This window comes from Schistocerca gregaria, chromosome 8, assembly GCF_023897955.1.
Source record: "Schistocerca gregaria isolate iqSchGreg1 chromosome 8, iqSchGreg1.2, whole genome shotgun sequence".
Lineage (NCBI taxonomy): Eukaryota > Metazoa > Arthropoda > Insecta > Orthoptera > Acrididae > Schistocerca > Schistocerca gregaria.
Window position 1 is genome coordinate 504,453,037 of NC_064927.1, and position 25,263 is coordinate 504,478,299.

The window sequence follows — 25,263 nt, forward strand, 5'->3', positions numbered from 1 at the left end:
TTGTGAAAATTTACAATTTGATCACACTGGAATGAAGCCTCATCTGTAAAGAGAACATTTGCACTGAAATGAGGATTGACACATTGTTGGATGAACCATTCGCAGAAGTGTACCTGTGGAGGCCACTCAGCTGCTGATAGTACCTGCATACTCTGTACATGGTACAGAAACAACTGGTTCTCCTGTAGCACTCTCCATACAGTGACGTGGTCAACGTTACCTTGTACAGCAGCAACTTCTCTGACGCTGACATTAGGGGTATCGTCAACTGCACGAAGAATTGCCTCGTCCATTGCAGGTGTCCTCGTCGTTCTAGGTCTTCCCCAGTCGCGAGTCATAGGCTGGAATGTTCTGTGCTCCCTGAGACGCCGATCAATTGCTTTGAATGACTTTCTGTTGGGACACCTTCGTTCTGGAAATCCGTCTCGATACAAACGTACCGTGCCACGGCTATTGCCCCGTGCTAATCCATACATCAAATGGGCATCTGCCAACTCCGCATTTGTAAACATTGCACTGACTGCAAAACCACGTTCGTGATGAACACTAACCTGTTAATGCTACGTACTGATGTGCTTGATGCTAGTACTGTAGAGCAATGAGTCGCAAGTCAACACAAGCACCAAAGTCAACATTACCTTCCATCAATTGGGCCAACTGACGAAACTAAAATGAGCTCTAACATGGAAATTAAGCATTTCTGGGCACATGTTCACACAACATCTTTTCTTTATTTGTGTGAGGAATTTTTCCTGAAAGTTTGGTCGTACCTTTTTGTAACACCCTGTATAACTGCTCAAAGAAAAGTATTTTGTTCAAGGGGGAAAATTAAAATAAGATTAAAATGCTCAAAATCCATTGTCATTTGTTCTCCTTTCATTTCGTATACTGTCCTTAAGAGTAACACAAGAACTTACCTCAGGTTCCACAATTGGTACAATGCCATTAGCTTGGCAGATGGAGGCATAGCGGGCCAGTACATTTGCATTTTCTTTGACAGCTAGTGAAGAAGGTGTACCACGGCCAATTCTTAGAGCACAGCGCCACTTGGCAAAATGGCAACCATCCTTTTTATATTGTTCACACCTCTTTGCCAGATCATCCAGTCCTGAGGTAAGTAACAATATACATCAACACATGACTTGTTCAAAAGCATATTAACAAAATACCTCATTGACATTGTAGAAAAAGGACTGTAAAGAATTATCACATATTTAGTATTAATCTTACCCTGTGTAGTGCACTCATTTTCTGTACCAAACAGCTGAACATGTCCTTTATCAAGATTTATGCCTGGAATTATGTTACGTCTTCTGAGCAGCTCAACAAAAGGAGTTCCATCATCAGCCTTCTGGTACAGCGTTTCATGAGTCAGAATAACTCCTGCAACGTAATCACCTATCGAAAGATCTGTTGTGAACAGCAGCTGGAGACACAAAAAGAACAGCATGTTACAGACAAAGGAATCTGGCATTGTTCATTCATTAAATTAAGTTAGAAAATATCTTTATTATCAAAGAGTTCCCACAAAGATCAAATAGAGTGACAGAAAATCTATGATGGATCTCTCTCTATGCATTTAAGCAATTATCTTCCTGTGTTCCTATGTTTCAGCCATGACTATTTATGTAATTATGTATTTAACATGTTTTCCTCATGTACTTTATTGTACACAGAATAGTTGTGTAAAACACTTAGAACATAAACATGGTTTGGAGAAAGAGCTCCCACAACTACAAATCACAACTGATTTTATAGTCATCTCATGAGGAATGGTACATCAATAGGATCTATAAAAGAAAAAGAAAAAGTGAATGAAGAATGAAGATTTGAGGAGACATAAAATGTGGGATGAAACTGAGGACCCACCAAATGGCTAAAGTTTCATTCCAGAAACTAATCACAGAAAAGAATAAGTATTTACAAGTCCTTATCTGTCAACTAGTGTTGGTAATTCAGCAGCAATGGGAGCAAGTCCATGTCACATTAGGAACTACTGAAAAAAATGCACCAGCAAGTATAGCTCAGACTGTGAGAGTGCTAAGGGGCAGATCATTACTACTGAATGGCAAAGCTGTGTCTAAATTCCTTATGTAGAGAACAGTTTGAAATGGTCAGGTATTAGTGCAGAAGGCCAGACAGTAGTCATGAAAAAATCACAATAGGAAGTATCTTGGTGTATTATTCATGCCCTAGATGAGTAGCACAGGAGCAAAATTGTCTTCTCTGTCAGGAGGAAACCATGGTACTAGACAAAAGAATGACAGATAAAAAATATTCAGTCGTTGTTGGCCATGTTCTTGCAGGATCTGTTTCCAGCCACAGCGATATCACAAATTTGATGTTTTACCAGATTCCTGATATTCATGGTACACTCGTAAAATGGTCATATGGGAAAATCCCCATTTCACCACTACCTCAGAGATGCTGTGTCCCATCACTCATGTGTCAACTATAACACTACATTCAGACTCACTTAAATCTTGATAACCTACCATTGCAGCAGCAGTAACCAATCTAACCACTGCACCAGACACTTGTGTTATATAGGCGCTACTGAGTGTGGCATCGCATTCTGCCTGTTTACATATCTCTGTATCTGAATACGCATGCCTATACCAGTTTCTTTGGTACTTCAGTGTAGGATTTTATCACTATTTAATCCTAATAATTTGCTGTCTACTCATGCACTCCACCCCCTCATACATTTACGGATTTATGGACAGCCTTGAAGGATTAATGGTGTCAATTCCATCCAGCACAACTTCAGATATTAGTCGAGTCCATGCCACGTCATCTTGTGGCACTTCTGCGTACTCGTGGTGGCCCTACACAATATTAGGCAGGTGGTCCAGTATATTTGGCTCTTCAGTGTATATTAAGCTATGGAGTCAGGCATAAGAGAGTGACGAAAGCACAATAACAAAAAATGATTAAACAATTTCTATGTAAACCTGACCTTTCCATCTATGATTCAGAGCAGAATCCAGCATTCTCTTGAAGTATCTATAACAAGCTGGTGATAGATTTAAAACATTTGATAGAAATTTTAAAAAAATGTGTCTCATTAGTCCTATCTACAAATTATGTGGGTGATTAGCTTCAAGAACTGAAAAGTACTGTTGTCGACCTGACCAATGAAAACATTTGTTATAAATAAAACTACATTTCTGTAGAATTTATAAATAACTACTGTAGTCTGGCAATTTTCAATGGAATAACTGATTTGTTGTGTTCCATTGATCCTATCATGAAGTAATACATAATAGATCACAATATACATTAACAAAGTTAAGTAGCTGCTAATGTAAGTGATTAAACCAAAGATTTTTTGTTTAGTTGCTTTCCTGTTAGTTTTACACATTCATTTTGTCCTCTATTTACAGAATTAGTATTCTTTTGACAGAAATGACATTAATTCACAAGACTGACCTGCCTGTAACGCCGTCTATTGTCCTCTGTGTTCTCAAAACCAGTGGTGGCATTAGCAAAGCGTGCTGCAAGGGTTGGGGGACCCTCATCAGCAGCGAGGATGCCCTTTCCAGGTGCCACAAGAGCATCAGCAATCTGCTGCAGCTCCTTCCGCAGTTCAGGAGGTGGATAGTTGAAGTTAGTAGGCATTCTGAAATGGAATCACACATTTTTAGTCAGACTAGTAAAGCAGATTGTTAAGCTGGAATATAACTATAAAATCTATCTGTTGATCAACTGCAAATGTCCACAGGAAGAAAAGCTCACAGAAAAGGTGGCTTGCAAAATGAGAGGGTCCTTCTTCTGATAAAATTGAGGAAAGATGCAGGTGAAATGGAACTAATTATGAATTAGATGGGGCAGCCACACAGGAGATGAGAGATGACTGGGTGAAGGGGAAATCTTCACAGAAATGCCAACAATGAATGAAGTAGGGTATGAAAGGTGTTAAAAGAGATAGAAACAGATAGTAGAGAAGTCAGAGACGAGGGGAGGTGTGACTGACAATACACACATAGATTGTTGGCAACAATGGACAGTAATCAAATAAATGAAGGGGAGTCTTTTTTTACTTACATTTCTTTTGCCTTTAGTTATCACACTGTAGTGTAACAACTGTTTCTGAATGTGACTAAATAATATTGTGACGCTGCCACAATTAAGGCAAGAGGCTGTGAAAGCAGACTTGACTGAAGCCAACCAGATGCAGTTACATCAGAGGCTATCTGCTGAAATTACAATTACTGCATGTCTCCAAGGCATCAAGATGATTACCACATGCTACACCAGCCAAGCAAAGGCACCAAAGGCATAACAGCATTGATGCAACAGAACAGCAAAACCACTGCAGCATCGTCGATCTAATTGCTTCAGGTCTGAGCCTCGGTTGTGTGACAGCTCGCATTACAGAAACCGATGCTTCAGCAAAATGAAGATGTACCAAATCTGTTTAAATACCCATGATTTCTAGTCGAAGGTATAGCAGTCTGGCAGCCACTGGTCCCAATGGAGGCTTACGACAGTCTAATAAGATTGTACGTGCATCAACAAGTCACCACCTCCAGACACTGCTACTACTAGGTGTGAACCTGCAGTTTGCACCGAGACAGTGCTGTGGACTTGGTGCCCTCATATTACTGGGCCAACTGTGGGCCTAGCTCAGTTGCTGCCAACCTGCTACCCTGGGGCTCACTCGTGTGTTTAGTCACCTCACTGCCCGCCACTGCTTGTGTGAGCAGATACTGCTGCTGGCACAAGTAATTTACTCCACATTGAGTCCACAGTGTGATTCTGCACGTCTCAGCACGCCTCATTCTGTTCCGTAGGGCTGGCTTCAGCCGGTATTGTGGGCTGCGACAAGCTGGTGTAGTCAGTGCCTTTGTGGAGTACCTGGCATTGTCAGTCCATCATCCGTGCAATGCTGCACACTGCCAGGATGCCTCCTGATGGTCCAGCCTCTTTGCAGGCACCTACCTCTTACATCCAGGGGACATGAGCTTCACTGGATGTCATCGCAATTACTGTACTATGTAGAGTAATAAGCTCCACAGTAGACTACCCCTACGTGTTCGTATGTTGACTCGTATACATCTACATCTACATCTACATTCATACCCCACAAGCCACCCAACGGTGTGTGGCGGAGGGCACTTTACGTGCCACTGTCATTACCTCCCTTTTCTGTTCCAGTCGTGTATGGTTCGGGGGAAGAACAACTGTCTGAAAGCTTCCATGTGGGCTCAAATCTCTCTAATTTTACATTTGTGATCTCCACGGGAGGTATAAGTAGGGGGAAGCAGTATATTCGACACCTCATCCAGAAACGCACCCTCTCGAAACCTGGCAAGCAAGCTACACCATGTTGCAGAGCGCCTCTCTTGCAGAGTCTGCCACTTGAGTTTGCTAAACATCTCCGTAACGCTATCACGGTTACCAAATAACCCTGTGACGAAACGTGCCGCTCTTCTTTGGATCTTCTCTATCTCCTCCATCAAACCGACCTGGTACGGATTCCACACTGATGAGCAATACTCAAGTATAGGTCGAACGAGTGTTTTGTAAGCCACCTCCTTTGTTGATGGACTACATTTTCTAAGGATTCTCCCAATGAATCTCAACCTGGTACCCGCCTTTCCAACAATTAATTTTATATGTTGATTCCATTTCAAATCGTTCCGCACGCATACTCCCAGATATTTAACAGAAGTAACTGCTACCAGTGTTTGTTCCGCTATCATATAATCATACAATAAAGGATCCTTCTTTCTACGTATTCGCTATACATTACATTTGTCTATGTTAAGGGTCAGTTGCCACTCCCTACACCAAGAGCCTATCCGCTGCAGATCTTCCTGCATTTCGCTACAATTTTCTAATGCTGCAGCTTCTCTGTATACTACAGCATCATCCGCGAAAAGTCGCATGGAACTTCCGACACTATCTACTAGGTCATTTATATATATTGTGAAAAGCAATGGTCCCACAACACTCCCATCTGGCACGTCAGAGGTTACTTTAACTTCTGTAGACCTCTCTCTATTGATAACAACATGCTGTGTTCTGTTTGCTAAAAACTCTTCAATCCAGCCACACAGCTGGTCTGATATTCCGTAGGCTCTTACTTTGTTTATCAGGTGACAGTGCGGAACTGTATCGAACACCTTCCGGAAGTTTAGGAAAATAGCATCTACCTGGGAGCCTGTATCTAATAATTTCTGGGTCTCGTGAACAAATAAAGCGAGTTGGGTCTCACACGATCACTGTTTCCAGAATCCATGTTGATTCCTACAGAGTAGATTCTGGGTTTCTAAAAATGACATGATACTCGAGCAAAAAACATGTTCTAAATTTCTACAACAGATGAACGTCAGATTCCCTGTGTGCCATTCTCTTCTCCCTTGCTAGTGTTTTGTAGGATCTTATTTCTCAGCGTATGTTTGTAGTAGTGAGTGATTGCCAGTATCCGTTTTTAGTCGGTGTAAAGCTTGGAGTACTTCTTTTCTTTGCTGATAACACTCTTGATCGAACCGTGGTTTAGCTCTTCTCACTCTCCTGGGGGTAGCTGCTTGCTTTAAGAGTTTCTCCAGTTCAAGTGCTGCCTCCTCTACTTTTTAGTTGTCGATTAAGGACTCAATTTGTTCCATATGGTCGTGGTGTTCTTCCACTTTCCTTGGATCCAGTCTCCTCGAGAGCGGTCTCTTCTCTTGGTTCTCTCTTGCCTTCCAATCACATTGTATGGCTATGTTCGTCGGGATGTGTTTTCTTATAGGCGTGTGGTTTGCATTCCAAAGTGGGCTTATGTCCCATTTTATGTTTCCTCTTATGAGGGCGATATAAATAGCACTTTTGCCATTATGGCAGAAGTACGTAGGGACGTTTGTGCCGTTTAGCAGGATGAGGCCTTCTTCTTGTAGTGATTCGATTACTAATTTTGTTTTGTGATTCTGTACACCCAACCGACAGTTTAAATCCCCTGCGGTAAGTAAAGGGATGTCTTTCTTGCTCCGTCTTATTTGTTGGTCCAGTTCATCGATTATGTCTATGGCCGATTCGCTTGGCTGGAAGTAGGTCGCTAATATTGTGATGTGTTTTACTTCTATTAGAATGGAGTGATTTAGTTCTGTTGTCGCTATAATTGGTGTTATCCTCGGTTTCATTAGGACTGTTATTCCCCCTTGGGGTCGCCCCCTTTCTTCTTCCTTTGCCAGCATATTTATGCTATAGAATTTAGGGTGTTGCCAATGATCTGTGAGAAAAGTTTATGTGAATATTGCAACGTCATAACCTTCGAGAAAGTCTGTTGGAGCTATGCATGCTACGTTTTTAATCCTTCTACATTCCATAACATTATCTTCAAGTTTTTTCTCCCTTCATTTTCTCCTGGTTTTGTCGTCTCTGGGTACATCTGGTTTTGACACTCTAGTACTGGTGTGCTTCTCAGATTGTCTGCTATGTTGTGGCAATGCTGGTCTTGGGCTACTGGAAATCCTGAGATTCCTTCGATGACAGCCTCTTGTAGGTTGGCCAGTTTCCGGCTTCATTATATAGGAAGTCCTGATCCCTGATAGGTTCCTTTTTTCTTTCTCCCCTCCCATATCTTACTTGTCGGGTCTCTGATGACCTTACTTCTTTTCCTGTTGTTTGCGTTATCTGTTCCTCTTTTGGGGGTGGGGGTACTGGGTCCTCTTCTGTTGCTCATGATGTTGCTTCTTTTTCCTCTATCGGGCATGGTGAGGTTTGTGGATCTGCTTCTGTTGGTGTTGATGTTGTTTCTTTTTCTTTTATATGGCACAGTGGAGACTTTCCTGCCTCTCCCTTCATTGGTAGTATTATGGGTGTGTGTGTGTGTATGTGTCTGCCCTTGTAGTTTGTCAAATTTTTCCAAAATTTCTTTGCACAGAATAGTTTTTCTGCGGTTGTTTCTGTGTAAACCATGCCTTGTGAAATGCTCTCTTTGTGAGCTTGTTGCATTTATGAAAGTCACATTTGGGAAGCTGCTACATATCTTCCTAAATATTCTATTTGTTCTGGTAATCTTAATTTACGCAGGACTCGACCATCAAGTCGCGTCTTTGAGGAATGCTTAACACATATACTTCAGAATGAGTAGCTTTCCCTAGAGTTTCCCTCAGTACTCTTCTTGCATTGATACTTTCGTTTCTATAAATGTCGTTGCCTCCACCTATAATGACACATTTCGCACCTTTTGTTACAGATATTTCACAGGATTTCAACACTTCACTTCATGGTGCGCCTGGCTTGGTGATTCCGCTTACTTTTAGATTGTTTTGCATATTGGCTATTTTTTCTGCTAAGATTCTTCCGTGGCTGTCTGAGAAGATGTATACGTCACTTTTATTTCTATTATTCTCACTTGTCTCATACATATGATCCTTACTTTTAGTTCCCTGTTTGATCGAGTCTTCACTGGTGTCAGGAAGCTCAACTTTATTCGTTGTTTTCAGATCGTGTTGATTTTTACACTGTTTCACACGCCAGGTTATTTTATGCCTAGTACTCTGCTCGATTTCCACTTCTTTTTTTGTTTAAGATCCCAATTTACCCCTTGTTTCACATGCCAGCTCATTATAGGACTGGCAAATGACTCATTTTCCACTTTTTGTTTTTGTTTTAGTTCCCTGATCGATTTTTCTAGGTTCTTTGTATGCTCTTTAGCTTGCAGTAGATCCTGATCTAGAGTTTGTACGACGTTTTCTTCCTGCGTATTTGCTTGTTTTAATAAACACATTGATCGTAAACAACAACTGATTACTCCACAGTCACAAATTGTCCTTACCTTTTGAAGTACGTCCTGTTCTTGTGCACAGCCAGCGTTTCCTTCCTGTGCATTGAAAACAACAGTAGCTAATTTCCCCCTTGTCACTTTTCATGTTCACTGCGACGAAGCGTTTGGCACATTTTGTATGAATCCACTTTTGACCCGCTGAACACAGTCTTAATCCATTTAGAAGACTTTCACTGGATAGAATACATTTTATATCGGTGAAATATACTTTTTCCCGGAGCACCTTACTACTGCTTCTCTACTCGCCGCCATGTTTTCCCCTTCTCTCTAGATAATATTTTGGACCATTAGAAAAGCAAGTATAACGCGCTGCTTCATTTCCTACAAATAAAATTTACATTGTTTTCCCACCGAAGATTTTCATCCAAAGACAAACCAAGAAATTAACAACCTTCACTGTGTTTATACAAAATTGTACAGGTATCATTTATATGTCTGCAGGACGAGATGCCTGCTTTGAACTCCAGCAACTAAAGTTTTACGGTATTCAATTTAAGACACTGGTTACTAAACTTTTGTCACTTCTGTTGGTCCTTGCTTTGAAAAATGTGCTAATTTCTTCTCATCATCACCATAAGATAGCAGAGAAGCAAGACTTGGATGTGTAATTATAATAGAGATGTCACTTATACAGGGTGGAGAAAAATTGTGTCACGAAATTTTAACCCTGGATAGCTGATACCAGTACGAACCAAAACTATTGATGTTGTGTAGATCGACAATGCACAATTTTTTAACTACGGAAACTTGGCGCCATACGCTCCGATTGGAACCGACAGTCATAGCGTTGCCCGTCAATCGACGAACGGCAACTGGGCAATCCCACGGCATGTCGGAGCGCGCGGCTCCAAAAATGGCACGTCGTCGACCTACGCAACATTAGTAATTTTAGTTTCTACTGGCATCAGCTACCCAGGGTTAAAATTTCGTACAATTTTTCTCCACCCTAATACAACAGGAGAAGGTCCCTGCACTGGTACACACTGCGTTGTTGTTTCAGTGATGCATTTTCTCACAGTCTTTTGATAATTGGTATGTCTACATATTTTTATGATTTATTAGAGAGATACATAGGTAAAGAAAGAAGATTGGGTTTAACTTCACGTCTAAGTCATTTGAAAAGAATAGGGAAGGATGGATATGGAAATTGGCCACAATCTTTCAAAGGAACCTTGTCAACATTCAAATCAAATGATTTAGGGAAATAAGGACGATCTGACACGAATTTCAACTGCCTTCCACCCAAAAAAAGAGTGCAGTGTGCTACCACTGTGCCACTTTGCTCAGATACATAGACAAGGGTTCAAGAAACGTGTTGTTGACGTTGCGTGTGCTGTGTTTTTGTAAGAACTGTGCTGATTGGCCAAACTGAATACTTTTGCACACAGTATTCATTCATACATCAAGATAGCTGCAGACGTTTTGCTAGACAGGATGCAGGATGTTATCTTGGATCAAAAGTACAGGCGACTCCAGCCTGCTCTAGGGCAGTGTACTGTGGCCCTTCATGTTGTATATTAATGACCTAGCAGGCGATATTACTGGTAACCATAAACTTTTTCCAATTGTTGGAGTTTCCTTGAATTAAATTCTATGTGAAAAAGATGCACAAACATTCAGTCAGATTGTAACAAGATTTCAAAGTGTTGCAAATACTGACAGCTACCTTCAAATATTCGGAAAGATAAAACTGTGTACTTCAGAAAACAAAAAAACAAAATGGACCCCAGATTACGGATGTAGATGTGTAAGTGTAATCTTTGCCAGCTTTTTTTCTTGAACCAATCCTTGCTGCGCTCATACAATCATGTGTTTCTACATTTCGGTTCCGGAGAGGGCGTGGGGAGGTGAGGGTATCACAGTTTATTACTACACCCTCCCCCCCCTTTTCCATCCAAATATAACGTGCGCTAACCCACACTTTTAGCAACACACAGATGCGTAAGATTTTAAAAACATCAACAGTATATAGTCATTATTGGACTGAAACATGTTATGTAAGGAAGCCGCCTGGTAGAATTTTGCACAGAGCATAACTTAATCATAGCTAACACTTGGTTCAAGAGTAATGAAAGAAGGCTACATACATGGAAGAACCCTAGAGATACTAGAAGGTTTCAGACAGATTATATAATGGTAAGACAGAGATTTAGGAACCACGTTTTAAATTGTAAGACATTTCCAGGGGCAGATGTGGACTCTGAAAACAATCTACACTCCTTGAAATGGAAAAAAGAACACACTGACACCGGTGTGTCAGACCCACCATACTTGCTCCGGACACTGCGAGAGGGCTGTACAAGCAATGATCACACGCACGGCACAGCGGACACACCAGGAACCGCGGTGTTGGCCGTCGAATGGCGCTAGCTGCGCAGCATTTGTGCACCGCCGCCGTCAGTGTCAGCCAGTTTGCCGTGGCATACGGAGCTCCATCGCAGTCTTTAACACTGGTAGCATGCCGCGACAGCGTGGACGTGAACCGTATGTGCAGTTGACGGACTTTGAGCGAGGGCGTATAGTGGGCATGCGGGAGGCCGGGTGGACGTACCGCCGAATTGCTCAACACGTGGGGCGTGAGGTCTCCACAGTACATCGATGTTGTCGCCAGTGGTCGGCGGAAGGTGCACGTGCCTGTCGACCTGGGACCGGACCGCAGCGACGCACGGATGCACGCCAAGACCGTAGGATCCTACGCAGTGCCGTGGGGGACCGCACCGCCACTTCCCAGCAAATTAGGGACACTGTTGCTCCTGGGGTATCGGCGAGGACCATTCAAAACCGTCTCCATGAAGCTGGGCTACGGTCCCGCACCGTTAGGCCGTCTTACGCTCACGCCCCAACATCGTGCAGCCCGCCTCCAGTGGTGTCGCGACAGGCGTGAACGGAGGGACGAATGGAGACGTGTCGTCTTCAGCGATGAGAGTCGCTTCTGCCTTGGTGCCAATGATGGTCGTATGCGTGTTTGGCGCCGTGCAGGTGAGCGCCACAATCAGGACTGCATACGACCGAGGCACACAGGGCCAACACCCGGCATCGTGGTGTGGGGAGCGATCTCCTACACTGGCCGTATACCTCTGGTGATCGTCGAGGGGACACTGAATAGTGCCCTGTACATCCAAACCGTCATCGAACCCATCGTTCTACCATTCCTAGACCGGCAAGGGAACTTGCTGTTCAAACAGGACAACGCACGTCCGCATGTATCCCGTGCCACCCAACGTGCTCTAGAAGGTGTAAGTCAACTACCCTGGCCAGCAAGATCTCCGGATCTGTCCCCCATTGAGCATGGTTGGGACTGGATGAAGCGTCGTCTCAAGCGGTCTGCACGTCCAGCACGAACGCTGGTCCAACTGAGGCGCCAGGTGGAAATGGCATGGCAAGCCGTTCCACAGGACTACATCCAGCATCTCTACGATCGTCTCCATGGGAGAATAGCAGCCTGCATTGCTGCGAAAGGTGGATATACACTGTCCTAGTGCCGACATTGTGCATGCTCTGTTGCCTGTGTCTATGTGCCTGTGGTTCTGTCAGTGTGATCATGTGATGTATCTGACCCCAGGTATGTGTCAATAAAGTTTCCCCTTCCTGGGACAATGAATTCACGGTGTTCTTATTTCAGTTTCCAGGAGTGTATTTTTTATGACCTGTGGATTGAAACTGAAGAAACTGCAAAAAGGTGGGAATTTAAGGAGATGGGACCCGGATAAACAGAAAGAACCAGAGGTTGTACGGAGTTTCAGCGAGAGCATAAGGGAACAATTGACAGGAATGGGGGAAAGAAATACAGTAGAAGAAGAATGGGTAACTTTGAGGAATGAAATAGTGAAGGCAGCAGAGGGACAAGTACGTAAAAAGACAAGGGCTAGTAGAAATCCTTGGGTAACAGAAGAGATATCGAATTAAATTGACGAAAGGAGAAAATACAAAAATGCAGTAATTGAAGCAAGCAAAAAGGAATAAAAACGTCTGAAAAATGAGATCGACAGGAAGTGCAAAATGGCTAAGTAGGAATGGCTAGAGGACAAATGTAAGGATGTAGAGGCTTATCTCACGAGGGGTCAGATATATACTGCCTACAGGAAAATTAAAGAGACCTTTGGAGAAAAGAGAACCACTTGTATGAATATCAAGAGCTCAGATGGAAACCCAGTTATAAGCAAAGAAGAGAAAGCAGAAAAGTGGAAGGAGTATATAGAGGGTCTATACAGGGGCGATGTTCTTGAGAACAATATTATGGAAATGGAAGACGATGTAGATGAAATGGGAGATATGATACTGCGTAAGGAGTTTGTCAGAGCACTGAAGACCTAAGTCGAAACAAGGTCCCGGGAGTAGACAACATTCCATTAGAACTACTGACAGCCTTGGGAAAGCCAGACCTGACAAAACTCTACCATCTGTTGACCAAGATTTATGAGACAGGCGAAATTCCCTCAGACTTCAAGGAGAATATAATAACTCTAATCCCAAAGAAAGCAGGTGTTGACAGATGTGAAAATTACCGAACAATCAGTTTAATAAGTCACAGCTGCAAAATACTAACACGAATTCTTTACAGACGAATGGAAAAACTAGTAGAAGCCGACCTCGGGGAAGATCAGTTTGGATTCCGTAGAAATGTTGGAACACGTGAGGCAATACTGACCCTACGACTTATCTTAGAAGAAAGATTAAGGAAAGGCAAACCTACGTTTCTAGCGTTTGTAGACTTAGAGAAAGCTTTTGACAATGTTGACTGGAATACTCTCTTTCAAATTCTGAAGGTTACAGGGGTGAAATACAGGGAGCGGAAGGCTATTTACAATTTATACAGAAAGCAGATGGCAGTTATAAGAGCCGAGGGACATGAAAGGGAAGCAGTGGTTGGGAAGGGAGTGAGACAGGGTTGTAGCCTCTCCCCGATGCTATTCAATCTGTATATTGAGCAACCAGTAAAGGAAACAAAAGAAAAGTTCGGAGTAGGTATTAAAATCCATGGAGAAGAAATAAAAACTTTGAGGTTCGCCGATGACATTGTAATTTTGTCAGAGACAGCAAGGAACTTGGAAGAGCAGTTGAACGGAATGGAGAGTGTCTTGAAAGGAGGGTATAAGAGGAACATCAACTAAAGCAAAACGAGGATAATGGAATGTAGTCGAATTAAGTCGGGTGATGCTGAGGGAATTAGATTAGGAAATGAGTCACTTAAAGTAGTAAATGAGTTTTGCTATTTGGGGAACAAAATAACTGATGATGGTTGAAGCAGAGAGGATACAAAATGTAGACTGGCAATGACAAGGAAAGCGTTTCTGAAGAAGAGAAATTTGTTAACATCGAGTATAGATTTAAGTGTCAGGAAGTCATTTCTGAAAGTATTTGTATGGAGTGTAGCCATGTATGGAAGTGAAACATGGACGATAAATAGTTTGGACAAGAACAGAATAGAAGCTTTTTAAATGTGGTGCTACATAAGAATGCTGAAGATTAGATGGGTAGAACACGTAACTAATGAGGAAGTATTGAATAGGATTGGGGAGAAGAGGAGCTTGTGGCACAACTTGACTATGAGAAGGGATCGGTTGGTAGGACATGTTCTGAGACATCGAGGGATCACCAATTTAGTACTGGAGGGCAGCGTAGAGGGTATAAATCGTAGAGGGAGACCAAGGGATGAATACACTAAGCAGATTCAGAAGGATGTAGGCTGCAGTAGGCACTGGTAGATGAAGAAGCTTGTACAGGATTGAGTAGCATGGAGAGCTGCATCAAACCAGTCTCAGGACTGTAGACTACAACAACAACAACAACAACAACATGTAATTTGTTTGTCAGTGTTTAGTACATAGCTTCAACATGACTTCTAAGAAATTTCAATTCAGATAAATACATAATCTGAAACGCACTTGTCCGAAACTTTAAGAGGCACCTATGACATATAATGGTTTTAACAGCTGCAATAGCAAGGCTGGTGGCATCTGGTGTGTTCGTGGAATCATACACAGGTAGCGCCTTGATGTTTGCTGACGTGTCTGAATCAATGTGAGTCTCAGATGGGGCAAAGGCCAGCTTAAGTCCGTTTATGGATACTGAGACTGAACAGACATTTATGTTCAACACAGCATCTTCTAGATGGCAAGCTGGTACTGATCATGCGCCGTCACACACTGATTGAAGAAACTCTTGAATATCATCACGTAAGATAAATTGTTTGCAGGAATACAAGTACAAAACTAATGCTGTACTGGGAATTAGAACTAATCTATTTCAGGAACCTAGAGTTCCGGTCACCTTAATGTCCTTTCAGCATCAGTTCCTCTCGTTTTTTCAGGAATATCAGGGCCTACTGTCATTTAGGGTGCCTACTCTAAGACCATTGCTAGGATGGGATATGATTTTGCATCGCTTACTGGTCAGGAACAACAGTTGTTGTCAGTAATGTGGACTGTTTTACGGTTGCCTCCCTTCTATAATAGACGTGATTGAGCGATAATAGGTGGGTTTCCTATATTATCAGATGATTACACTGTCACAAGATTTTTCCGAGAACCTTGACGTGACGTGATGTGACGGTACGTTCACGGCCTGTGTGAATGCTACCACCATTTCCAATACATTGCGGAATGTTTTGGCGTAACGACATGTGGCGGCCAGTGTAAATTGGGCTTTAGAATGCTACTTGGATGGAATGACGATGTAGAAATGACGTAATGACAACAACACGCGATTCCAATTGCAGAGCGAGGAAAATACATCTTCTCATAGGAAGAAAAACGCGAGTGGTAGTGGAACTCGGGTACCACTCACAAAACGTTCTTCCTTTGTTGTTTTTTCCCCTGTCAGATTTTGCGCCCCCTTGTGACTTGCGCCCTTGGCAGGTCCCACATCTCCATAGAAATTTTTTACGAAGTCTCAGACGGTGTTCAGGAAAGATAGATTAGGCAGAATTGGTGGTGAAGTGTTTGTGTCTGTCAGTAGTGGTTTATCTTGTAGTGAAGTAGAAGTAGATACTCCGCTCGAATTGATATGGGTGGAGGTTATACTTAACAGCCGAACTAAGTTAATATTTGGCTCCTTCTACCGACCCCCAGACTCCGATGATATAGTTGCTGAACAGTTCAGAGAAAATTTGAGTCTCGTAACAAATAACTACCCTACTCATACGGTTGTAGTTGGTGGGGACTTCAACCTTCCCTCAATATGTTGGCAAAAATACTTGTTCAAAACCGGTGGTAGGCAGAAAACATCTACCGAGATTGTCCTAAATGCTTTCTCCGAAAATTATTTCGAGCAGTTAGTCTACGAACCCACGCGACTTGTAAATGGTTGCGAAAACACACTTGACCTCTTAGCCACAAACAATCCAGAGTTGATAGAGAGCATCATGACTGATACGGGGATTAGTGATCACAAGGTCGTTGTAGCTAGGCTCAATACCGTTTCTTCCAAATCCACCAGAAACAAAAGCAACATAATTTTAAATTCAAAATTAACAGCCTCAGTTGAATTTAATGTTTATACAGTTGCTGACAGGGCCGCGAAATGCTGAAAATATCAACATAATTTTATTTAAAAAAGCGGATAAAGTGTCACTAGAAGCGTTCCTAAGAGACAATCTCCATTCCTTCCGAATTGACTGTGCAAATGTAGACGAGATGTGGCTCAAATTCAAAGATGTAGTAGCAATAGCAATTGACAGATTCATACCTCATAAATTGGTAAGAGATGGAACTGATCCCCCATGGTACACAAAACAAGTCCGAACGCTGTTGCAGAGGCAACGGTAAAAGCATGCAAAGTTCAGAAGAACGCGAAATCCCGAAGATTGGCTAAAATTTACAGACGCGCGAAATTTGGCACGGACTTCAATGCGAGATGCCTTTAATAGGTTCCACAACGAAACATTGTCTAGAAATTTGGTAGAAAATCCGAAGAAATACTGGTCGTATGTAAAGTACACAAGCGGCAAGACGCAGTCAATACCTTCGCTGCGCAGTGCCGATGGTACTGTTACCGACGACTGTGCCGCTAAAGCGGAGTTATTGAACGCAGTTTTCCGAAATTCCTTCACCAGGGAAGACGAATCGAATACTCCAGAATTTGAAACACGAACAGCTGTTAGCTTGAGTTTCTTAGAAGTAGATACCTTAGGGGTTGCGAAGCAACTCAAATCGCTTGACACGGGCAACTTCAGGTCTTGATTGTATACCGATTAGGTTCCTTTCAGATTACGCTGATACAATAGCTCCCTACTTAGGAATCATATACAACCGCTCGCTCATCGATAGATCTGTACCTACAGACTAGAAAATTGCGCAGGTCGCACCAGTGTTTAAGAAGGGTAGTAGGAGTAATCCATCGAACTACAGACCTTTATCAATGACGTCGGTTTGCAGTAGGGTTTTGGAGCATATACTGTATTCAAACATTATGAATCACCTCGAAGGGAACGATCTATTGACACGTTGACACGTAATCAGCATGGCTTCAGAAAACATCGCTCTTGTGCAACGCAGCTACCTCTTTATTCACACGAAGTAATGGGCGCTATCGACAGGGGATCTCAAGTTGATTCCGTATTTCTAGATTTCCGGAAAGCTTTTGACACCGTTCCTGACAAGCGAGTTCTAATCAAGCTGCGGACCTACGGGGTATCGTCTCAGTTGAGCGACTGGATTCGTGATTTCCTGTCAGGAAGGTCGCAGTTCGTAGTAATAGACGGCAAATCATCGAGTAAAACTGAAGTGATATCAGGTGTTCCCCACGGAAGCGTCCTGGGACCTCTGCTGTTCTTGATCTATATAAATGATCTGGGTGACAATCTGAGCAGTTCCCTTAGGTTGTTCACAGATGATGCTGTAATTTACCGTCTATTAAGGTCATACGAAGACCAGTATCAGTTGCAAAGCGATTTAGAAAAGATTGCTGTATGGTGTGGCAGGTAGAAGCTGGCTCTAAATAACGAAAAGTGTGACGTGATGCACATGAGTTCCAAAAGAAATCCGTTGGAATTGGATTACTAGATAAATAGTACAATTCTCAAGGCTGTCAATTCAACTAAGTACCTGGGTGTTAAAATTACGAACAACTTCAGTTGGAAAGACCACATAGATAATATTGTAGGGAAGGCGAGCCAAAGGTTGCGTTTCATTGGCAGGACATTTAGAAGATGCAACAAGTCCACTAAAGAGACAGCTTACACTACACTCGTTCGTCCTCTGTTAGAATATCGATGCGCGGTGTGGGATCCTTACCAGGTGGGATTGACGGAGGACATCGAAAGGGTGCAAAACGGCAGCTCGTTTTGTATTATCACGTAATAGGGGAGAGAGTGTGACAGATACGCGAATTGGGATGGAAGTCATTAAAGCAAAGACGTTTTTCGTCGTGGCGAGACCTTTTTACGAAATTTCAGTCACCAACTTTCTCTTCCGAATGCGAAAATAATTTGTTGAGCCCAACCTACATAGATAGGAATGATCATCAAAATAAAATACGAGAAATAAGAGCTCGAACAGAAAGGTTTAGGTGTTCGTTTTTCCCGCGCGCTGTTCGGGAGTGAATGGTAGAGAGATAGTATGATTGTGGTTCGATGAACCCTCTACCAAGCACTTAAATGTGAATTGCAGAGTAGTCATGTAGATGTAGATTTAGATGCGGACACCTTGACTCTTAGATCGGGGAATGCTGTATCTTTCTGTCGTTTTCACCAACGTTCAGGAAAGAAGATATTTGTGTTATTTTTTGTTTCGTACAGCATGCCTCTTGTTTTGCCTTCCCTCAACTCACTGTACTGTTTGTCCACGACAAATGTGTCAGACGGCGCGGTGGCTGTTGAGAACGCCAGGAGAGGGTGGGCAGCGGTGACCGGTGGGAGGAGTGACACGCACACTAACACCTCACGTAGTGCTCAGCTCCTAAAATTTTAGGTGCCGGACCGCAAATCTTCAAACCAGCCCCCCCCCCCCCTCTCCCCTCCCCAGGCATAAAAATCAAATGTTTCGATGTTTGAAAGCCAATGATAAAACTAACAATGAGGAACCATTTTCTACAACATTTCTGAAGTTCAGGTTTGCACAACATAAGAGGGTTGGAACTTAAGTAGTGGCAACTATTTGTTCACAACCGATACCAAAGGGTTACATGTTTGCACCTGTTAGTGTCCTTCAAAGTAGTCACCAGCGTTGTAGAGAATCCGTTGCCAGCGATGTGGAAGGCGTAGCATACCGTTAGCAGAGCCTGTTCTGTTGATGGTGCGAATGGAGTGGTCTACTGCCTGTCGAATCTCTGGAACAGTTCTGAAGCGAATGCCACCAAGTGGTTGCTTCATCTTCGGAACCAAATCAAAGTCACAAGGACTTAAGTCCGGGGAGTATGGTGGATGGTACAGCACTTCCCAGTCCCATATACCGAACAGAGCAGCCACAGCTTGCGCTGTAAGCGCCCGCGCATTGTCGTGCAAAATGGTGGGTGGGTTGCGCACAAAGTGTCGCCGCTTTCTTCGCAAAGCTGGTCGAAGGTGATTCTCCAAAAACCAACAGTAATACTGTGCACTGACGGTCTGCCGTGGAGGAACGTAATGCATTAGGGTAACACCATCATAGTCGTACACGAGAAGCACCGTAACTTCAGACCGCTCCATTCGCACCATCAACAGAACAGGCTCTGCTAACGGTATACTACGCCTTCCACATCGCTGGCAACTGATTCTACACAACGCTGGTGACTACTTTGAAGTACAGCGACAGGTGCAAACATGTAACCCTTTTGTATCGGTTGTGAATAAATAGTTGCCACTATTTAAATTCCAATCCTGGTAATTTGTTACAGTCACAAAAATAAAACTACAAGACTTAATAGAAACAATAAGTGCTACTGTCTGTCTCGGTAGCAATGTCACTTTGCTCAATATTCTAAACTCGTACGAAGGATTTCAACAATGTACAGCGTACAGTGCATTGTTGACAGCCATCTGCATTTGTCAGTGCGTCCACTGCGACTGAAAATGGAAAGAAAAACTACTTTCGTCCTGTTATTAATCATTTTCATTTAAAGGGTTGGACTGCTACACAAATCAAAACAGAACTGGATGAAATTCGTGTGGACTCTGCACCGGCACTGAAGACCATTTACCTTTGGATTAACGAACTTAATCGTGATCGGACAAGCCCCGAAGATGAAGGGTGCCCCGACTGTCCAATTAAGGTCACCACAAAGGAAACCATTGACAAAATCTATAATATGGTAATGCAAGACTGTCGAATAAAAGTTCATGAGATTTTAAGACTGTAGGCGTCTCAACTGAGCGAGTGCATGAATATCAACCATGGATAATTGGCTATGAAGAAGCTGTGTGTGAGCTAAGTGCCGCGATTGCTCCCAGTTGACCGAAAGCGCGCCCAGCACAACGTTTCAGCACTATGTCTGGTGATGCTTAATCGCAATCCGCAAGACTTATGACTGTTGATGAAACGTTTACCTATCATTACACAGCTCAGTGAAAACGGCAGTCTAAATAATGGACGAAGGTTGGTGAAAGTGCACCGATGAAGGCAGACACCGTTTTGTCAGCTGGTAAGATGGTGGTCACTGTTATTTGGGATTCACACGGAATAATCCTCATAGAGTACTTGGAAAAAGGCAGAACCATGACTGTATCATACTATGCTTCATTTTTGGATCGTTTGAAGCTTTAATTGGATGAAAAAACGACTAATGTTGGCACGCAAAAAGTGCCCTTTCACCAGAATATTGCGCTATCCCACACATCAGAGATGACAGGTCGAAAGTTCATGAATTAGTCTTTGAATTGGTTCCTCATCCACGCTACTGACCAGGCTTAGCCCCAAGTGACTTCTTCCTGTTTCCTAACTTGAAACATTGGCTTGATGGGAAGAAATTTTCAGCAAATGAAGTGATAGGATGAAACAGCTGGAGGGGCGCTGGAGCAACTGTATATGCCTCACAGGAGACTATGCTAGAAGTAAGGTGAGTCGGGTGCGAAACAAACATTTTTCTTGTTTTTACCAGAGTTACCCGTACACGTGTACTGTTTTAAATCTCCGGTGCCGAATTGTTCCAATGAGTTCACAAAAAAAATCCCTGGAAGGTACCAAAACGCCGTTAACGCCACTGCGGTGCGTCCCGGCCGAAATTAAGACACTGACTTCGCGTCGAGGGCAGCTTGACACTGACAACGGTTGGAGATAAATGAGTATCTTTCGGCTACAGTCGTTTTTCATCGTTGCCGGCAGCGCCAATAAACTCGTCATGTTATCGTGGAGAAACAGTAATTCGTAAGTTTCACATAAGGACTCCTCAACCGCGTGTCAGCAGCATGTATGGTATTATGGTTAACAGATTAAATTGACAAAATTACCGAACGTTAGCTGGCGAAAGGATTTGCTGATCTGAAGGCTGAGGGTAAATACAATAAAACACTTAGTAAACACGAAAAACTATAATTAATATTACCAGTTACTTTAAATGCGAACATTTTTAGGTTGGGCTTTACCGTGACTGTTATTGACATTAAATGAAACAATAAGTTTACTGTTACCAGTCACTGTTTATTTGTTTCCACGACGCGTTTCAAAGGTTTAAACCTCCATCATCAGGTGGATATACATCAGTTAATATGGCATTTGTGTGTTTGTGTTGTGTTACGATTTCTTTGGAGGAAGTTGTGACACTGTCTAGTGGAGAAAACAAAACAGTATTTCAGAACTTGGTCTGTTTTGACAAAAATTGAACTTGTATCTAGCAGTAAACATAAATTAAGTAAGATAAAGTACCTCCAGTGGTCACAGGATCCTTTCACAGTCGTAACACATCACATGAACACTATCATATTTATACAATATGATAGTGTTCATGTGATGTGTTACGACTGTGAAAGGATCCTGTGACCACTGGAGGTACTTTATCTTACTTAATTTATGTTTACTGCTAGATACAAGTTCAATTTTTGTCAAAACAGACCAAGTTCTGAAATACTGTTTTGTTTTCTCCACTAGACAGTGTCACAACTTCCTCCAAAGAAATCGTAACACAACACAAACACACAAATGCCATATTAACTGATGTATATCCACCTGATGATGGAGGTTTAAACCTTTGAAACGCGTCGTGGAAACAAATAAACAGTGACTGGTAACAGTAAACTTATTGTTTCATTTATTACCAGTTACAGCTGTCAACAAATTTCTTTCACTTTCAGATTTTTGGTAAAAAATCAAATGCGCAATTCTGCTTTTACTATATCGGCACTCGGTTTATGGGCTTAAAATGCTCCAAAGTTTTATTTGGCATAGGCATCAAATAATTATTGACTTGATTTTGCATATCAATGTATAAATAGTGCATCTTTTACATCAAGTATTCCATGCATTGAAATGTGGTGAAAATGCGTTCAGTGACAAATCTGAAGCGCTCAATTATGCACGTTTATGTGTGCAATCATGTGAATGCGTCGAAAACTACAAACGTTGTCTGCTGGACGAAAACTATGAAAACAAATACTCCAAACCGACATTTCACGTGAGTCACATCCCAATGCAAATCTGTAACCCAACCATCTTTGTGACGTGCTTATAATTATGTATTATTTGTATTTTAGGATAACTAATCAGTAAAAAACGCAGTACATGTTGTAATGAGAGCATGAAAGCCGTCTGACGATGAATCGTTTTGATTCGAAACCGGTAACGGTACCTTTTCAATTAAGGAAGTAAAAATAAATTTGTGGCTGGTTGCTGTCTCAACACCATCAACATTTGTCTTCAAATAACAGCAACGGTCTCCAACCATGACATCATATGACAAAATCGCATTAAGATACTCAACTGTTCTTGAGATATCACCTAGTCTTCGATAGTTTTGTTGGTTAGACTGAAGTGCATCTTTTACATCAAATTTTCCACAGAAAAAACACTTTAATCAGTTTTGTGGCTCATGTACTAACATCGCATCATGTTCAAACATTTTGCAGCTGATTTAGCAGATTGAACAGTGCCCACTGTATACCATAAACAAATTTCAAAATATGTGGATTTTTTCCGTTTTCACTCGACCCAAGTTGCATAACCTTGTCTTGGTTACACTGTACTTAGCCAATACCAACTCGAAATAATATTTCCAGAATTATGCGATCATAAAGCCATCTACTTCAGAATAACAACAAACATCTTTCCAGCCCTTTATGTTTTTTTCTCTTAAAATGCAACAACATTTATTTGCAGGAGATGGCATCCAACAGTGTCCGAAACACACCGGTAATAATTAGAATTATTACTTATCTCCTAGACCTTATTCTCCACCATCATCTTCAAAACAGTCTGCCTGGGAGCGGAATGCACCGATCACAACGTTTCTGTTACTCTTCTAATGCATCCTGGCACTTTCTGCTACAACATTTAGTACCTTGCAAAAACATTGGCCAACTCCGACGCCACATACAACAAGCCGTGAACGCTATAACTCCAGACATACTCGCAAAAGTATGGATAGAGTTTGATTATAGCTGCAGGTTTGTCATGTGTTCAGCCGAGGATCAGTGAACGTTTGTGGAAGATAAATGAAAACTTCGAACCTAAACGTAATCCTAAAAACTACATCAAGGTTGTATATCCATACTTGTAAAATATATACCGTTGTAACACCGGACGTTTATTTTGAAAATAAAATATTTCTAGTCTCATACGCATATTAAAACTCGTCCCAGGTTTCTACTTTCAGTCATGTAGAAGATATTGTGTTCTGGTACGGACGAATCTTTTTCAATCACTTTGCACTTTGCATATCACAATGATTCACTGATACGTTTCGTTTCTGCCTAATTTTCCGCGCCGCATAAGTTTCATTTAGTATTTTATTCACGGCAAGCAGCTGTAAAGTCGTTGCTTTGGTTCATGCTCAACAAAAATCCTGATTCACGGGAAGACGGCGCTGTGTCGCAAGAGATAGGAGTGATCTTGTTTTGTAATTGAGGCGTTGACATGGGAAGAGAGTAAGTTACGAAAAGCAAATTTGACAGAAGAAGCAAAAACCGGTTTTGACACTACGAGGTACGAAGTTGTATTAACAAAATGGATACAGAATCTCCAAATTAAATTTTCGGATTCATTTACAGCAAGATGTCACATTTGTAAAAGAAATGAGATTAAGGTGTACAAAGAGTGCGGTAAAACACATGATTTTGATGTCAATGTAATCCAGCATCGCCAGGAGGTCTTTTCTTTAGCATGACTAATGATGGGCCTTCGTCCAACTGGTGGTAGAAAACGATCTGCAGATATGGTATTGACAGATTTACTCTTTTTCAAAATGGTGTGGTCCCTTCAAAGTCCTATTTCATTGAACGAATCTTTTATTTATATGATGGGCAACTCATCCCTCACAGTTCGAACCCAATAAGCAAAACAAATCTTCAGTAATGCTGTATGCAGCTGTATCGCATACCGAGGTGAAACCAAAGAAATCTTCCTCCAACACCTTTACAACACGGACGGTTGTACATTCTTTACTTCTCTAATCATATCAGCTATTTCGTCACTACTCACTGGTCGCGAAACTTCTTTCTCTTCTCTGCTATGCCGAAAACTCAGTACTCAGTACGAATGCCTCGAAATTAGAAATTTCAAATCGACGTTATGAACCATACTGCTTACCACAGTGTAGATTAAAGGCATTAATATCATCCAATTTTTATTTTGCCCGAGCAATTGTCACACCACACACAGTCACAGCCACGGACAGATATTTGTCTTCTGCTCAAAGCAGGATCGTCAATATTAGGCATTCTTCACTGTTGCATCTGCGCTTACATTTCTATTTACAAGTAGCCGGGCCCGAAGGAAATATAAAGATCGGTTAGGTCATACTAAGAAACAAGTCTAGGTGTTAACACTGAATGTAACCGATTAACTTTCATAGCAGATATAAAATATGACTGACCAGTTTGTATAGAACACGTTTTGGAGCATTTTGTTGTATTAATAACTCGTAGTAAAGTTATCACCGAATCAATAACACAGTAATGAACACAGAGTAAAAGCTGGTAACTCGGTGGCTTGCTGACTTACTCCCGTATCCGTGTTACTACATATTACTACAAGTATAATCTTAAGTCGTTTGTAAGAAAGCAACCGCTCTCAACTTTGACTTTCTGCTACTTCTATGCCACTGGCGACTTGTCTTACAACCTTGTCGATAAAAAAAATCGGAAAAATGATTTTTTCTAACTTACTACCTTTTCTTTGTCAATGCCTCACTTGTATGAATAACCACCGACCAGATCAGTTTTTTTTATTGCTATTACCACTTTCGGTCGACTTAACCCATTCACCAGCATTACGACGTAGATGGTATCAGAGAACCAGTGGGAATTTGCTGCGCGTTATTGTTATGAATCAGTGTCCCACTAGTAAAGGGAAGCCTGCTAATGGTTTGTACAGTTCCTACAATTACAGATCCGGCTTCCAGGCAGCGCTGTCTTCAAATTTCATTGT

The 25,263-nt window shown here is 42.0% G+C and overlaps 1 protein-coding gene across 2 annotated transcripts in view; it reads right to left on the minus strand.

The window, feature by feature from the left end:
• LOC126284898 (fructose-bisphosphate aldolase-like) overlaps window positions 1–25,263 on the minus strand; it is a 73,738-nt gene that overhangs the window by 33,180 nt on the left and 15,295 nt on the right. For both annotated transcript variants that reach the window (XM_049984161.1, XM_049984160.1), the window contains exons 2-4: window positions 3,433–3,622; window positions 1,231–1,426; window positions 918–1,108 (exon numbers count right to left, since the gene is read on the minus strand). In XM_049984161.1, coding sequence (XP_049840118.1) covers window positions 918–1,108; window positions 1,231–1,426; window positions 3,433–3,621 — 576 coding nt within the window. In that variant the 5' untranslated portion in view covers window position 3,622. The remainder of the gene's footprint in view (window positions 1–917; window positions 1,109–1,230; window positions 1,427–3,432; window positions 3,623–25,263) is intronic.